Consider the following 18,254-nt stretch of genomic DNA (forward strand, 5'->3'; position numbering starts at 1 on the left):
GGGGTGTGCTTTGTGGGACTGACAATTTCATAAGTTAGTATGTACTGTTCATTGTAAAGCAAACCAGAAATCGGAGATAAAAAAATCTACACACATTATACTTTTAATACCTCAAGAGATCATAGATACTGAATAATCATGCTTCCTACTTGGAGTTATAATAGCACTTTCATTGCAATAAGTTCCCCAAGATTGCGCATGCGGTGAACGTAACTTCACACATATACTCGCATGCAGCAGCACGAACAGTGGCTGTATGGCAATAGAGGCAAAAAAAAAAAGATCTAACTAGTCACAACTCCATTATTGTAATCACTCTCATTTCAAAGGTATTTATTTATGTAATAACAATAAATACATAGAAAAATACAAATATGACAATTTTCAGTATCATAGTTTACATTCAATAACATGAGCACTTCTTATAGAGGCCTCGGAGAATACTCTGCCCAGCAGACGAGACTACTGGGTTGTCAACGCTCCCTCACGCTGGTTAGACAATGCAGCACGAGAAACACCAGCCTTTTCACTGTTTTGGAACCGCTCGTCACAACGAAACAGTTACAAACACAGCAATCCAACGCATATATTGTTAAGTAGTAAAATATTGATCAAATGAACACTGACAAGTTTAAAAAGAATTAAGTACAGACTAAGTGCTTCAACCTGAGATAATCCTTGCAAGTTACTATACAAGATAGTACTTATATATTTGTCATATTTCTAAACATTACTTAAAATATGGTAATACATACACCACTGATGGTGAACCAATTTCAGGATATTTTAGTAGCATTTAATTCATGAAACAGTTAATACTTTGTAAACTTTGGTTTGTGCCATCCGCCACAGATGGCAGCGCTGTTACACATTTTTGTTCCTTGCGACTTCCGTTCCATTCACAAAATTACTCCTGCCAGATGCTGCCTACCGAGAGCTAAGACATTAAACATCAAAATATAAGTTAACAAAAAGTCTGCTGGAAACTTTCATGACTTCCAGCACCAGTGCTGTTTATTTATTCATTACCTGTAGGTTCCTTGCATACATAATTCATTTCAAATGACAGCCAACTGAACTACTCAAAATGGCAGTATCGAAGGTACAACCAGCACACAAACTGTGTATCGATCGCACATCTACCAAAGCCAAAATGGCACTATTGAACAAAACAGTACACCTGATGTCTGTCTACTGTAGCTTAAATTTTGTGATAAAACACAATACATAGGTAAATAAAATTACACATATATCATTAATTTTTTTAAACCTCCTCTAATACAATGTATCTCAGAAATTTACAAGGAAAGAGATTCATAAATAGCCAAAAAAAAAAATTTTTGAAAATAAGTAACAACTAAAACAGTACTGTACCATGTTAACACAGGATGTCCACATTCTGGAAAAGGGAAATTGAAATTTTCATGTCCGGTATGCTGTAACCCAGACTTTGAACACCTTTTTTTTTTTTTACAGCTGGTGTTTTAGTGTTTAGTCATACACACTGTAAAATAACACATGCAATGTTTTTTTCAAAATATTACAGCTATATTTTTTCAGAAAATTGCAACAAAAGTAAATAATTTTAATAAATATGCTAGGAAAATGTTTCTATAGACGTGTGTATGTAAAACCATGTATGTTAATTTCTGCATTATTTATTTTTGCTTGATGCCTGGTGGAGAGCAAGGCCATTCGAGATGGCAACTTAATAAAAGAACAACCAGGGATTGAGGTTGGGATGATGTCGGGAAAACATCAGGATGGTTGACTGGGAACTGAACCCAGGACTTCTAGACTACAAGTCCAGAGCCTTACCACTGCAGTCACCTCATTCCAGCATTGCCACATTTACTGGTCCATTGCAGGAATGGCAAATAAAACACAAGAATCATGGAATTCCTCCAGTTTGCAATCACTGCACACTGGTGAATCCACACCACACAAACCTTTTCCTACAAAAATAATAACCACCAATTACAATAGTATTCGGTTTTTTTATATACTGCTTCTTTCGTTTTGTACGTTCTATGATCTTACAACAATATAGTCATTTGCATTCAGATTTTTCATGGGGAGACTGGCATTTTAACTCACATTAAAAATGTAAGAAATAGCATAACCATTTACTAACCATACTTAAGTGGTAGGGGATTTTAATGTTCGCTATTCTTAATCTATGCGCTCCAGTAAGTAAAACATATTTAATGAATTTCAAAACTGTAGTCACTGTGGTTTTAGAATGACTAGAATACGGGAGCATGTACTGATGTCTTTGTTCTACCCTCCCCCCTCTCTTTCCCTTGCTAGTTGCTACTAGAGATAACTTGTCAGTCAGGAGTCTTACTGGCCTATCTCACTTGTCCCTCCATAACCACAGGCTGGGCCATTCAGAACACGTCTGCCCAATTCCCATCTTTGGTCCAATTACTAGTGTGTGCTTTTCAATTTGATCACAATTTTAGGTCAGATTTGTCGTATGGTACTGTTTTGTCTGAGAAACATCTACCTACAAAAAAAATTGAATTTTTTGCACGAACTTTGCTAAAAACTCACTCCGTGTGCTTAATTTTTTTTTTACAACAAAATGTTAAAATATTCCTTTCTACTGTATTTTATTTGTTTGAAATACATGTTGCTAATAAAAGTATGCTTTTAAGAAATAAATCACCATTTTCTTAAACAGTCTATTTAAAATGGATTTTGCACTGATTGTTTAAAGTTAAGCATGAGACTGTATTTTGCTTTCCCTTTGCATAAGACTAACCTAAATATGTACTTCCAAAATATTGATTAATTTGTAAGAAGTACTGGATTTAAATAAAATAATGTTTCACTATCAAACAGTCTTAATATTTCAGTAAGAAACCACTGAACGATCATAACAGACAAGTCAGTGCTGTATTAGGCCTATGAATTGCATGTACATTAATATTGCAGATTATCTGCATTAAAATTATGCCGACGTTCAAAATACCATCAGGGTGTTAGTTCCAAAGGTGCCAGGTTTTAAAGAGATTTTACAGTATTTGGAACACACCCCATAATTATGAAAAAAAAATTTTTGCCTGCACCATGGGAAAAACTATTTAATGTATTTGACTAAACTTGTTCATTACGCTTCGGGCAACTTTAAATTTCCGTTCCTCAGAACCAGACAAGTCACAATTGGAAAACTTTTCAGGAGAATAAAAAAAAAACTGCTCTTCCAACGATACTTACTGTTTTCCCTCATAAATCTCTTCAAGCTTGTGGTTTGACAAGAAGGAACGAATGATTCGTTTCCTCCACATGGAGCATCTTTTCCCAAAATCTATAACATCCTAAAAACTTTGATCCATTTTTACTCATTAACAAAATTAACAGAGATTTTCCATCTCTAAATTTTAAGTATCAATCTGGAATAATGGAATAATTTTTAACGTCTAAGGATCAAGAAAAGAAAACTAGGTAAATATTTTCCATAAATCTACTTAATGTGTTCCAATTATTATACAAAAGCACATGTGTTGAGACCCACCATTTTAGTTGTGTATTGGTACACAGTTAAACAGAATAATCTTGAATTGCTAAATATTAATTTACTCAATGAAGCAAACTGTTTTCAATGTTTTAACACACTGTCAGCAAAACTAGTTTTCTGCAGAATAAGCAAAATAGAAAGTTGTCCGAAATTTTTAAAAAATGTTTCTTTCTAAATAGTAACACCTAGTTAGTGCTGAATCATTCATATATGCGTATGACAGTACACAAAAACTTATGGTTTCGTCTGAAATATCAATTAATGCTTTTGAGTAAACTATTTTAAGTATTGTAACAATATAATTTACAGTAGAAAGTTCTGTTTGTTTTTTTTTTAACTTGAATTTTAACCAAATGTCAGTAAAAAAGCAACTTCAATTTAAGGAATTTTACAAGTCTTACAATTTGTGGAAAATTCTGGAACATTATAAAATATTTATGTAACATTTTCCATATTAACAAAAGTTATCAGTATTTCAGTTTTTTATAAAACTTTCCTCCTTTATAATCCCTTGGTCCAATTTTACTCATCCAAAAACTTTACTATTTCTATAAACGCGCTGAAAATAAGCTTTGATAAGTGGTAAGTAAATTGGTAATCACTAATCGCTGGTTAGGAGTTTAATGATCATTATTCAAATCAATAAATTCATATAGGTGCAGCTTTATAAATAAGGATACAAAATAAGTAGGTACATACTTATTTACCAGTAGTTTTCAAACAATATGCATAAGCAGAAAAACATAAGCAATGATTTCAGACAAGTATGTACATGAATGACAGATAATTAAATAACCTATTTGACACTAAATAAAGAGTATAATGTAAACTTTATGTCCAGAGCTCAAAGCTTATAATAGTTGTTCTGAACTTACAATTAACATACTAAACGTGGTCACTGAAGTTCCAAAATGCATTCCCTTATAATTACGTACAAGGAACATGGCTGTATCTTTGAGGATGGGGTTTGGAAGCAAGGGTGGAAAAATAAATAAAACGAGGAGCAAGGCCCTGACGTTAAAGAAAAATTTTAACTAACCCTCACAAACTACTACTAAAAATTTTTTTTTATAATAAATAATGTTACTTCATGGTGCTCTACACAAATGTGACAGATGGGACCTGTGATAACACATTCTGACTCAGAATGTGATTGTTTATTATTGTATGGTCCCATGAACACTCCTAACCCATGAAAGAGGTTTATTTCCAGAAAATACCCCCCCCCCCCCCCCCCCCCCCCCAAATCTTCCTTTGTTTTTTTTTGTGTAGGATACACGTTTGCTAAGGAATCAAGCTACATAATAGTTACAAAACTTAAACTAAACATACGTATTAACATATCAAGCAAACATACATACAACTAGAACTTAAATTTGTACAACTCAGATAAAAACTAAACTACTGTAGGCATTAAGGACTAACAGATACACCAAGCTTTTAAATGCACACAAAACTTCACTAAGATAGTTACATGTAAATAGGATATTAACTAATACACAATGAGTATTGTCATCTTTGGAAAATGCTAGAGTATTTAAGAGATCTTTTCACATAATTCAATGCATTGGCACAAAATGTTAGGTAAACTAGAATGGCAAAGCAGGCTAGTAATATCAATTTTTACATTACGAACTCCTGAAGCACTACAATAAGTCAAGTACAAAGGCACTCCACTAACAAATAAAAAAAATTGTTTAAATTGAAATACACAAATGAAAATGAAATATTCTACTGACAGGAACAAAATACAACTAACACTTTGCCAAAGCTATATTATTGTCTATCAAGTATAGAGAAAATTATACTTAGTTTGTATTTTGCTATAAACAATTTTGTTCCACGCGAGATTTTGAAAAAACTCCCAGCCAAAAAGACATTTATTACAATAAGTAACTTTTTATATAAAAAAAACTACAGACTTTAAATATATAAATATACACATTTATAACACCTACTTATCTAAAATAATTTATCTTTAGTATATTTTCGTATATAAAAATATCTTAAAGTTTGTTCATTATTGTTTACTGACTATTAATAATCAACAAGACAGGCAGTTGGTACAAACAAGATAGTGGTCGGTCAACATTCAGACATTCCCTGACGACTTATAAATACACGGAAGATGGTTGAAATAGATCAAAAAGGAATGAGCAAAAAAAAAAAAAAATTACGGACAAACTGCATATTCTTCCCATCGACCTTGGTTTACAAACCCCTTGCCTTCTCTTCCCCCAAATTCGGTTGTCAGAGCAAGGTTTTTCACAGTCACGCTGGTTAACTTGATCCACGAAATTTTACAATGCTATTAATTCCTCACAGATGACATTCTTTACGAGGCGAGGAAGTAAATTTCTTATACACCGGAGCGTAGAAAACTTATTTCCAAACACGCATAAAGTGTTGCATTAAACACACCGAAACAATGAATTCCCGGAAACAAACTATCTGGAAAAATTATGCTTATCAATTCTTCGTACAACTTCCAAAATTTTCAGAACTTACGTCACCGAGCCAACAAGTTCATTTCCATCTAAAAGCGATACACCGTGGACGGCAGCGCTTCAGAACTGGATGAGGTCGGCCTCGGGAACGGGGCGACCGGCCAGCGACGCGATGGTGGTCTGCAGGTGGCTCTGGAAGCTGGACGCCTGCCGGCCGACGGCCTTGAGGCGGCGGGCGGCCGACGGGGACGAGGGGGCTCCGGGCTGCAGGTCCCGCACCAGGCCCTGGTTGTGCGGGTACATGAGCAGGGGGTCCTGCAACCAGCGACGACGTGGCTCGACACTTCCGGGCCTCCCGTCCCGCCCCCCCCCTCCCCCGCGGCGGCGACGACACTCACCTTGCCAGTGCGCCGGCTGATCTTGCTCTGCAGCAGGATGAGCTGCGAGCGCCAGTGCTCGTAGCTGAAGCAAGCAAGCAAACCCACCACACGTCACATGCCCACTCGCTACCTAAAGGCTTAATGAACAGGGATGGATCTAGGTTCTCCTTCGCCCGAGGCAGAAATTGTGATTAGACACCCCGTCCCAAAAAAAAAAAAAAAAAACTATATACAAACTTGTCAGGCATAATTCGTTTTGTATGCCGCGCAAACACACTAAAAGCTGAGTAAAAAAGATCTGAATTGAAAACATTAATACATACTAGGGTTTGGGTCTCGGGACTTCGACACACGAGGGCAATAAGGGCGATCACAAGGAATAGATTCATTTGTTGTATTATCCAGTAAGGTTATAAATTGTCCAAGAATGAAACTGCTACCATGAAAAGTATATTGAATGATTAGGAAGAGAAATGGAAGACATTATTTAGACTTTTAAAGATTTTGTCGCTTCTGGTACACATTGCAGCCTTTCAGTTGACAAATGAACCAGCGTTCAAAACCAGAGGTACTTTAATTTGTGTCTGCGTGGTTTCAACGAAGTTTTCAATTTGGGATTAGTGTATATACGAGGTAAATGTGGTGCCGAAGATACATTGAAAAGATTTCAATTGGATTTTGAAAAACAAATAGTGGCCATCACCAGTGATGATCCAAACGTAATGAAGAAATATGGTTGGGAAAGCCCAAGCGAGATGATACTATGCTTGAACCACACAATACATCTAGGAGTTTAAGACACATTTTATAATAACAAAAAACATGCTACTGCCTCTACCCTCAAAGATATTGAAACTGATGATAGTGACAAAGCAATCTTGTCTGATAAAGAAATGGACTGCAATGCCAGCTACGAAACAAACTGCTCATTACAGTAAAACCAATTGATGAAATTAAGAGTGCTTGATGAAACTCGATTCCTAGTGAAATTCTTTTGAAAGAGTCCACTAAAAAAAACAGCCAATTACAGAAATATGTGAAATCTTAATTTGGGAAAGAACTCAGTTTATTACTATATGTCAAGGAACTCTATCATTGTAATTGCAGAACGGTTTCTGAAACTAAAAAATTGCGTAAAGAAAGTGTTGATTGATTTAAACATATTACACAAATGGAATGAAGACAATCTTCTTCTTTTGCAGTCAATCGATTTATTGCAGCCAGTCAAGATAGTTGTAGAAACTTTAGGCAGACAAAACTCTTCATTACTCAGCCGAAGCAATAATTGATGTGTTGCTGAAAAACATTCAATTGAAGACAAATGATAAACTGGCAAAATGGTTCTTTGAAATCTCGCCTATAAGAAAGACCACAACGGGTTATAAGTTTGTTAAAATATTTGCACGCTGGCCACCACAGCTCACAGTCCCAAAATACAGATTTTTTTAAACTTTGAATTTGAGTAAAACTGCACTTATTGCTTTTGCGGAAGAACTGTATAGCAGACTTTTTGAAAATATCCCTCGTATCCAAATGCCAGAATTGGAAATAATGGACGCCGAATCTAGTACCAGTAATTCTACAGTACACAACGAACCCGATGAGTCGTTTCACAGTCAAACGGAACAAACAATAAAAAAAAATCAAAGCAAATGTACCCAAAATTCTTGCAAGAAAATCAAGAGCATCATTAAAAAAACAGTTTTGAAGCCACCGGAGAACTTGCGGAAAATTTGGACTACTTAACAAAGCTTTAAAAACAATAAAACCGACATCTGTAGAAAGCGAGTGTTTTCCCCTTGTCCGGTGGCATTATTATAAAAATTAGAAACAGATTGTCAGACAAAACTGTTAACATTCTGAATTTTTTAAAAGCCTATTTTATTAAATCAGCAAAGATGTCTAATTGCTAGTTAATTATATTATTTATATGACTGATGAACAGAGATTAGGCGATTACTATTAAAGATTAGTATGAGTATGATTCCTAATTGCAAGCCTGTTTATATTTAGAAGATTTTATTGCCTAAAAACTGAATCTGTGATTATAGGAATCAAACACACAAATTATTTAGACTATAATTAAAGTTATATGTTAGGATTTTATTTTATGTACATAAATGTAGATTTTTACTAAAAATTGCCCTTTTTTTTTTTTTTTTTAAATTGATGCAACTCGCCAAAAATGAACTTGATTCTAATTTTATTCTGAGAAGTCTCGATATCTCGGGACATCCCGGAACTTTGATTGTGGGTTGTCTCATGTCCCAGGACTAGATTTCCCAAACCGTGAGCAAAATTTAAACATTGGTAGATATTAAAAATTAATTTTTTCTTTTTGTCTTTTAATTTAATGTTTTTGTAGTCTCTAAAAATTCTGTCTACCCACACTAAATAAAACATGGAGCATAATACAGCATCGTTCAATTTAAAGAAGCACAGTGCATTAGTTACAGGCGGGTAGTTCAGAGTCCAAGCCCAGTATTCTAAGAATAACTATATTCTATCTTAAATTATATTTAACATTGTTCCAAATATAGATTATGCTGTCTCAAGGTCTTGCCAGAAAATTATGAATTACAGTGCTTAGAGATAATTAAAAATCAGGATTCTACCACTATTTAATAATATTAAATATCACTAAAGTTTATTAAAGCGAAATTCTTTAATCAGGCATTTTTGAGACGAGGGCCATGCCGGAATAGTGATCTCGGATTAACGAAAGTCAATCTAGTTCTAAAGTAAATACCAAAGAACAACTAATATACAGTTCAATGGTATTTTTAAATAATCATAATAAGAAAAAAATGTTACTGTTTAAAAAAGTCACTGCTGTTTTGTTGCATCCGCATTCAAAAAAACATTACAGAAATGTAACCAGCCAAAACACAGGAAGCACTTACGCTGAAATGAAAAGCAACAGAAACTATACATACTCTGAACGAACTAAAAAAACCCGACAATGCAGTAATGCGGCCTTGCAACCAACGTCAACAGCTGGAATACACTCAAAATAATCTAAACGCCAGCGACTCGATTGGTGTCGGCAGAGCCAAGGGCTCCGGGGACAAACAATTTTGTCGGGCCCCCTTATTACTTGATGCACAACTTTGAAACCTCTACAAATTAAAAAAAAAGTTACTGTAGCCATAAATCTAAGCGTGATCAGTGTATATTGTATTACTAGGGGCAGGCATTTTTCGCGAAAAAAACCTGAACGCCTATTAGACTGCTACATGGTATACCGACAGCAGCGGTTTCTTCCTTGTGATTGGCCACCGTCTGCGAGAGAAGTTGTTCCCTTGTTTGACCGAGCCACTTGGGTGGCGTTTGCTTCCTAACTTAATCACTGTGATTGGCGTCGCAACAGTCGACACGTACCTGAAAGAAACTCGCCCAATCACGAAAAACGGATGTCGCTGCAGTGTTTCAACTTTCATCTAGTCTGGGAATCTTTTCGCGAAATATGCATGGCCCTGTGCATTACTTGTAAGGTTCCCTATCAGGAAAAACCCAAGTATTGATAAAAAAAAAAATTTCTAAAATCAACTGGGCGACCCCTTGTGTGGAAGTCCTGGGGATTTCGCCCACAAATGCCCCTCTCGACAGACCTGGGTGTTGGATCACAGAAGGTGGGCAAACCATCGAACGCCCGGACGAGAGAGCCCACCTGGCCTGTTTGACTGCAGCCACCCACTGCTGCACGTACGCCTCCGAGCGGCCGCAGAACACGTGCTTGCGCTCCGGCTCGTCCCGGAACGTGATGGAGAACGCGAACGGCGCCCCCGTGCTCACCTCGTACTGGATGTTGGAGTTCTCCAGCACCAACACCCCCGCCGGCTGGAAAACAACACCCCTCTCCGTCAGGAACACACGCTCCCTAACAGTCACAACAGGCTACCATTCAAATAGTTATGCCTTGCTGCTGCCTCCGTTATTGGCTCATAGCTCATACGTAGAGACCGGAAAAATTTGCGAATTCATTTCGCGATAGGCTAAAATACAAATCGTTATACCTCAGTGCTGCCTCTGCTATTGGCTCACAACTCACCTGGATGACTCTGGGCCAATGAGAAACACCCCACCAAAGCTTTATCGAATCACAGGCTGCTACGATGGAACGTCTCACAAGACAGCAGCCAATCAGTGGGTGGCATTTGACCAAGTCTACGTAGAACTACATATGGAGTTCATCCTACAGGTCATTGAACCCGCGAATTTTTCCGGTCCCTAATCATACGGAGCACTCTAGGCCATCGAGAAACTCTCAACCAAATCTGTGTCAAATCACCGGCTACTACGCTGGGACGTCTCACAAGACCGCAGCCAATGAGTGGGTGGCATATGCCCAGGTATACATAGAACTTTAGAATCAAAAAAAATATATATATATATTTACAGCTTCTACCTACAAATATTTCACAGTTACGATTTCAAAACAAAGCAGTGTACCTACTATGATTTTACTTTCAATTTTTCCTCGCCTTTTACTCAGATCATTTTCCCTTAATGTTCATTAGTCTATCTGGCAAAATAACAAATATAATAAAATACAAATTACTATCTAAACACATTTAGACAAAAATAAATAACATGCACAGTTGACTATAAAATGTTTTCCTGTACAATATACAGTTTCCACTTTATTATTTACATAAAGACTATTAGTCTTAAAATGATAAATAGTACATTTTTTCATCAAACTTTGAAATTATATATTGATTACTGATTGTGATCAGGCTGAATACATTAGCTATTTGATTCTGCTTCAATACGCAATTGTTTACATCCCTTAAACGTTTCATAATGATACTGAAAATGGGGTACAGATTTGTGATTTAAATACATGCTGCTTAATAGGCCTGCGCAAAGCTTTGACTAAGCGAATTAATCAAAGCTCTTTTTAATATTCATTTTGACTTTGAAAGGAAATTTGTTATTCTTTTTATTTGAAACTTTGGTTGTGATGCAAAGCTTCGTGTCTGAAGTGAAGTTTTGCATTTGTTGCAAAGTTTTAAAACTTTGGAAGTCTAAGATTCGCTCAAGAAAATATTGTTTCTTGTGTTCTATGTTTTCTATGTGTTTTTCTTGAATAAATTTGATTACTTAAAAAATTCAAAATGTGGCACTTTGTTTACTTTTATGGATTCTCAATATTAATATTATGAACGTTATTTTGTAACTTCATTGAATGATGTTACATGTAGAGCCTAATTGATTAGTCAATCAGTTCAAACATTAAAAACATGAAACTAATTGAAGCTATACTTCTTATACGAAGTTCTCGCATTTAACGTTAATGCTGCTGTGGAAGGGGAAATGAAAGAGAAGAGTGATTGCTTGATGGCACGATTATTAACATTGCTCAATGAAACGGGGTTACTGATGGCAGCAACAGCGAATGATTTCATTTACTTTAAATACTTTTGTAAACGTTTACATACGTTATCATACTTTTGCATACTTTTGCCTAATTTCGCAACTTGTAATTCGCAACTCTGCGGTTGGATCCGGTGTTAGCATTCAAATTGTGACAATATTTACAGACATTTCCAATAGGGTTATAATCAGGGACCGGAAAGTTACTTTTAAAAAGTAACTCAGTTACAGTTACAAATACTCCATTGGAAATGTAACCCTGTTACAACTACAAGTTACACTACTGAAAATAAACCAGTTACAGTTACAGTTCTGAGAAAAGTAACTGTAAGTTACTTTAACAGTTACTTTGTGAAAAACTAAAAATGTGATACGTAATATTGTTATAATTAAAAGCTAATAAACATTTTGTGTTTAGTAAAGATATATGTTTATTTAAACTAAAAATTTTTAAATAGGTCTTAAATTACATTGAGAAATTATTTTACATTACAAAATTGTTCGCAGCACCACACAACAAGCACTTCACAATAAGGTTATTTTTATCACTCGACCGAACTTCGAAAAAGTTAGAATATGAAGGCCACTGCAACGAAAGTTCTGGACTGCTTTCTAGGCTTCTCGTTTCATTAGATTCTGTCATTGATTTCGCGCATGTGCACAGGTAGGTTAATTAATTAAACAGCACAGCAGTAAACCCGCATGCCGCAAATATTAAATAAATGACAATCAAAATACGACCGCAGGCTAGCCAACAGCAGTTTTACAAGTACAAGCAATACTATCGCAAAAAATATGCTCGTCGGGATTTTCGTTCTGGGATTGAAAAAATCAACAAATCATTGTTCGTTCAATAAGAAATACATTAAAAAAATGTAACGCAAGAAGTAACGACAATTACCGTTACTTTCAGGCAGAAAAATGTAATTCAGTTACAGTTACTGAAAACTTAATATATTGCGTTACCACGATCGTTACCATAAAAAGTAACTGTTACAAATAACGTCGTTACTAGTAGCGCGTTACTTCCAGTCCCTGGTTATAATCATATCTTTAGCTATCATAAACATAGGCGTGCCTACAGGGGGGGCCAGGTGGGCCATGGCCCCCCCCTAATGTAATCACTCCGATCGGCATTTTCTCTAATGTGTTCGTTAATATTCGTATATTCCTGGCACTGTGACACTCAAACTGTGTTTCAGTGTTGCAGCATGCTAATTAACAATATTTTTAAACATTTTATCGTTCTGGAAATACAGCCGCCTTAGTTTATTTAAAACACGAGGTCATGGCCAAGCAAAAAAAATATATATATTTTAAGAGGTTTGTTAAAATTCTGTTGTCTGAATAGCTGTGTTTGCATTCACTAAAAAGAAGTTCATTTCAAGGTATATCTGGACCAAGCTATTGGAAATTCGAGGGGGAAAAATGTGTAAGTATCCTTTAAACATTGTCTATGGAAAAAAAAAACATATTTTCAAGATTTTTAAAACTATACGGATATAAATATTAACTAGTAAACATATCTCGTTGATACTGCACAAAAATATAAACAAGCCAATGAGTGAATGTATTTAGGCTATTTAACATTCTAAATTCAGCTTCTGATTTAAAAATTTAGCAGGGCCCCCCCTAATGAAAATGTCTGGGCACACCTATGATCATAAACCCAATCATTCATTCTTAGAGTCCATTGAAGTCATGGACAGACACTAGTAAAAAGTATACTTTAAACACATTATTATGAGTGTTTCAAATATTAGACTAGTTACCCTAAACATTCCCTATCCCTTTAATGTGTCAGTTGCACTTCTGACGTGCATGGTGGCCACGCACCAACATGTTTTTTTGACGTGATGTCTAATAAATCGATGAACGCCGGCTGCACGCACAAAAAAGTGTCCTGTTACGCTGTGTCCCGTTAAGCTCATTGTACGCTTGCGCCGCATCTATCTCTCTTCTACTCAATTGGAACAACCATAGATTTGACTTTTTCAAGGCACATTAAACTTGAAACACTCCCATTCGTTTCCTACTTTTCCTATCATCGTCCTATCCTTAACAGAATAACACAGATTGGAAGAAGTTAAACAGCAAACGCGTATAAAAGTTTTAGTTAAAATAATCTGTTTGTTAAAGTAATAAACATATTTGAATTAATGAGTGCAAATAAAAGTAAATTTATCAATTAAATTGTAGATTTCATTTCACTCCTTCTTGGTATCCATACAAAATAGTGATAATTCAATAAAAATTATTCAATTTTATTCATAAAACTATGCAATCATTTCATCAATGTTTTGTTATGACGTTGTCACGTTATACTATCGTCCGTAAACCGACTTTACAGACAACCAATTTTTTTTTTCCATTTAAAATGAAGAACAAAGGCAATCTTCACATTATCATACTCCCATGATAATATATACCAAATTAGTAATTTACATTTGCTCAGTACACAAACATAAGGGGACTGTAAATAATCATCACCCCTGGGGGAACATTACATCACTTGGTAAACACACCTACCAAGTCCAGATAGCTAACAACTATCACTCCAGTTCTTTTATTATTTTATTTCTACAATTATTTGCATACAAAATTAAAGTTAATTTTTTATTATGCCAAGTATAACTTCTAACACACGTAAATATGTACACACACACTTTTTTTTTTTAAATATACTTTAGGCACTTAGCATGAACTGAAGATCATGAGTATGATTTTTTTCTTCATTGATTAGTTCACACTGACAACTTTTGAGCCGTACTAGAATTTGATAGGTACTTAAAAAATATATTAATTTTTTTACTTCAATACTATATTTTATAAAATAATTATAATACAGCAACGCTGAGAACAATATTCGCAATACAATTTGACTTCATCAATATCTTAAATATTCAATTTGAAATTAGCTTTGCATCAAAAAACTATTATTGGCCTAGTTTTAACCCCCTAATTACAGTTTTTAATTATTCTAATTTATGATTTTATACTTCCTATCCACTTGTTCACATCATGCAGACTGTGTAGAAATTATTAAAATACTGATGTAGGGTCATAAGCAGGTTGATGCCATTGTAACAATAAGTAATCGCTAACGCAGAGATAGTCCAGCATATTACTGTAGTAGTGAGGACTCCTGGCTAAGCCAAAGGTACCAGGTTTGATCCCTGCCGGGGTTGGGGATTTCTGACTTGGTGGTAGAAAATTTCCTGGTAAATATGTAGAGTAACAGTATATGCAAAAAAAAATGCTAAAAATCCGAAAATACTTTTATTATATGCTTTTTCACTTCCTCTTTTCAAAACAACCGGTAGAGATAAGAAATTCCAAATACTTTAGGAGATATAGAATTTTTTAATTTTTCAATACAAGACCTGTGCAACCATTCGACCGTAGCCATTTTTGTTATTTTGCTGTGTGTTTGTGAATGCGTAATTAATAAAATGGTAGATTAGGTCAGGTCAGTTACATTATTAATACCTTCAAACTAAGCCGACATTTAAATAATGTAAATTAATTTTAATGGCTGTTTAGTTTTAAAATATTTATAATGTAACTGACCTGACCAAACAAACCAGTGACAAAGGATGAACAGCAGGAACTAAAATGGTCGATTAGGTCAGGTCAGTTACATTAAAAATACTTTCAAACTAAGCGGACATTAAAAATAATGTGAATTCATTTCAATGGTTGTTTATTTTAAAGTATTTATAATGTAACTGACCTGACCTAACCAAACAAACCGGGACAAAGGATGAACAGTAGGAACTCACGTAATTTTTTTTTTTACTTATTACTTTCGCAACAATATCCAAATAACAAAATAACAAAAATAAAACATTAAAATTTGAAACGTTAAAAACTCACCTAAGTTAGAGGCGGGTAGAAAATGATGTAGTCGTTCACCTACGTCGCGGAAAAATAAAAAAATAAAAATCATACTCGTAAACAAGAACCAATGGTGACCGCATGAATGCACAGGTATTGTGATGAAAATTTAAAAATTCGATATCTCCTAAAGTATTTGGAATTTCTTATCTCCGCCGGGTTTAATGAAAAGAGGATGTTAAAGAGCATAGAATAAAAGTATTTTCGGAATTTTTAAATTTTTTTTTAACAAATATCGCCGAACTATGAAAATTAATAATTTGATAACTCCTAAAGTATTTGGAATTTCTTATCTCCGCCGGTTGTTTTGAAAAGTGGAAGTGAAAGAGCATATAATAAAAGTATTGTCGGATTTTTAGCATTTTTTTTTTTGCATATACCGCTACTCTACATATTTACCAATTTCCTCCCTGGGTTCAAGATCGTATGCTGTCTGCTGTCTTCCTTCCGCAGAAGGTGACGGTAAGCTTCCTAAAATCCCCCCCCCCCCCCCAGCCATGCGGCTTTCACCAACGCTTCGCTAGAAGAGTTACAGCTGAGGATCGTGCTCTGACTCATCATCATGAGGCGGCTACACGGCCGGGCAACCGCCAGCCCTTTTCATTTTCATTCTCCTTGTTTGTATAGTTTTCTGCGAAAATTGTGGACAAATGAGGATATAAATTTTAACAGCATGTATTTTAATGTACTGGTAAATACATTTTGATTTTGTATTAAATAACCTTAAAAGATTTTATATACTTACATAACACAATTTCAACAGAATTTTATCATTAGCATTTATAAAACTAAGCTAAGTATAAATTTTTAGGAAACTATCAATATTTCTTAGTATAAATTAGAAAAGCCATAGTCCAAATTTAACTTCCAGGTTTGCTTAAAAACATTACATATATTTTACAGGAATTTATTTTTCAAAATTTTTTGAAGGGCACTCAAACCCTTTTTTTTTACTATAAACACCCTCAGGTCCTCCGGTAAGGCCCTTCTTCAAAACATAAGAAATGGCCGAGTGCCCTACATAGTCTAGGGCCGCCACTAATAAACAACATTCAAAGTTTTGTATTGAAAATTCATTAAACACCTGCAGGTATCTACACTGCACTTAATCATGTTAACAGACTGCAAAATGAAAGCACCAGCAGGTATTCACACACGCATTTACAACCAGATAAAATTAGGGCAGGCAAAAATTGTAAAAAAAAACTAAGAATCCTTTAAAATTGTTAGGCTTACCAATAACTATATCGTCCCTATGCATTATTAATACTTACACATCGGTCATCTATTTGGCCAATATCGCTGACACGGAAATAAAACAGAAGGTTGGCTTTCAGCTTGAATAATCTCTCCTTAAACACTGAAAATAATTAAACAAGAAAGCACAAACCATTTAACTTCATTATAATTCATGAAAATTTATAACAGTACATGACGAAATGCACTAGAGCACAATGTCAAATAGCAAACAGAAAGCATCATGTACTACAAGATCAAAGTATACAGGATCATGCCATTTAAATCTACTTTTAAACGTGGATAAGTGATTTGAAACTTTTACCTTGCAAAGAATATAAAGTGGAGAAAATGCCTAGAATTACAGAATTACGACAAAATTTAAACATGCCACCGTGAGATGAATCACGAATATTTAAACACAATATTACCAAAAAATTGTAATACACGGCAAGGAACATTTTGTCTTAACACAAATTTAAAAATAACTTACCGTTTTGCGAAAAATTACCACTGGGCGGCTTGCGATGATTGAGCAAACCTTCCATGTCAGTTACCGACAAGTTTAACTGGGAAAGTTCCTTATCATTTATTCGCATTTTTCGATTTACATTAACAGAACATAAATCGTGTAAACAAGAAAATTAATTATAACCTAAAAAAAACAAATAATAAACAAAAATGTCTTATATCAAGTCCAAATTACATGTTCAACCATAACGAAAACGACTAGCAGCGATACATTTGTACTTATAAATCATAAAAATAACTACAACAGCATTATATAACTAAATAACACTAGATATAAATACAGAAACGGACATTTTACATTAATTTATTTTATTTTTTAAATTTGATCACTGCCAACCAAAAAACTATTTATCAGCCACAAGTAAAAAAAAAACGACAAATGATACCAATAAGGCCATAGAGTTATAAATTATAAAATGATCTTCTGGGTTATAACTGGATAGACCTAAAAATCGCCATTTATTGTCTTTAAAAAAAATTCAATTTTTGTAAACAAAAAGTAAAAAAATCATTTAAAACACTATAATTTGTCAGGCCACAACTTTGTTCTAGAAGGGGGTAATCGATATGTAGATTATTTAGAATGGAGAAATAATTATGTACCGTAAGTTGGGGTTACTTTGCTCCTACAAGAGATACTTTGCTCCAAAATCTTAGTTTTTCTTTGGTGCTATACTTCGTACAAGTAAAAATTTTAGAAGACTGGGTATTTATTTATTATTTTGTTAGTCTCATAGCAAATCCTTTAACATTGAATTCCAAGATTCATTACTCATTTGTTTGTATGAAATATCTATGACAATTTTGTAATGTTTTCCCTCCAATATTTTGCTAGGAAGAATTAAGTGCTCGAATCAGCTG

At 34.6% G+C, this 18,254-nt stretch overlaps 1 protein-coding gene across 1 annotated transcript; it reads right to left on the bottom strand.

Moving 5' to 3' along the window:
- Window positions 1-316: 316 nt before the first annotated feature.
- On the bottom strand, window positions 317-17,799 carry LOC134540224 (pleckstrin homology domain-containing family J member 1-like). Its single transcript, XM_063382841.1, has 5 exons — window positions 17,356-17,799; window positions 16,901-16,986; window positions 10,021-10,190; window positions 6,369-6,432; window positions 317-6,285 (listed from the first exon to the last, which is right to left on the bottom strand). Exons 1-5 carry the CDS (start codon window positions 17,459-17,461, stop codon window positions 6,091-6,093), a joined length of 621 nt encoding a protein of 206 aa, XP_063238911.1. The 5' UTR covers window positions 17,462-17,799; the 3' UTR covers window positions 317-6,090.
- Window positions 17,800-18,254: the final 455 nt, after the last annotated feature.

This window comes from Bacillus rossius, chromosome 16, assembly GCF_032445375.1.
Source record: "Bacillus rossius redtenbacheri isolate Brsri chromosome 16, Brsri_v3, whole genome shotgun sequence".
In the NCBI taxonomy this organism is placed as follows: Eukaryota; Metazoa; Arthropoda; class Insecta; order Phasmatodea; family Bacillidae; genus Bacillus; species Bacillus rossius.

Excerpts from the sequence above, each read along its gene's own strand:
- LOC134540224 (XM_063382841.1), bottom strand. The coding sequence starts at position 17,461 with ATGCGAATAAATGATAAGGAACTTTCCCAGTTAAACTTGTCGGTAACT. Across the intron at positions 16,987-17,355 it reads TGGTAATTTTTCGCAAAACG|TGTTTAAGGAGAGATTATTC; the intron begins GTAAGTTATTTT and ends AATTATTTTCAG. Across the intron at positions 6,433-10,020 it reads GCTGCAGTCAAACAGGCCAG|CTACGAGCACTGGCGCTCGC; the intron begins GTGGGCTCTCTC and ends TGCTTGCTTCAG.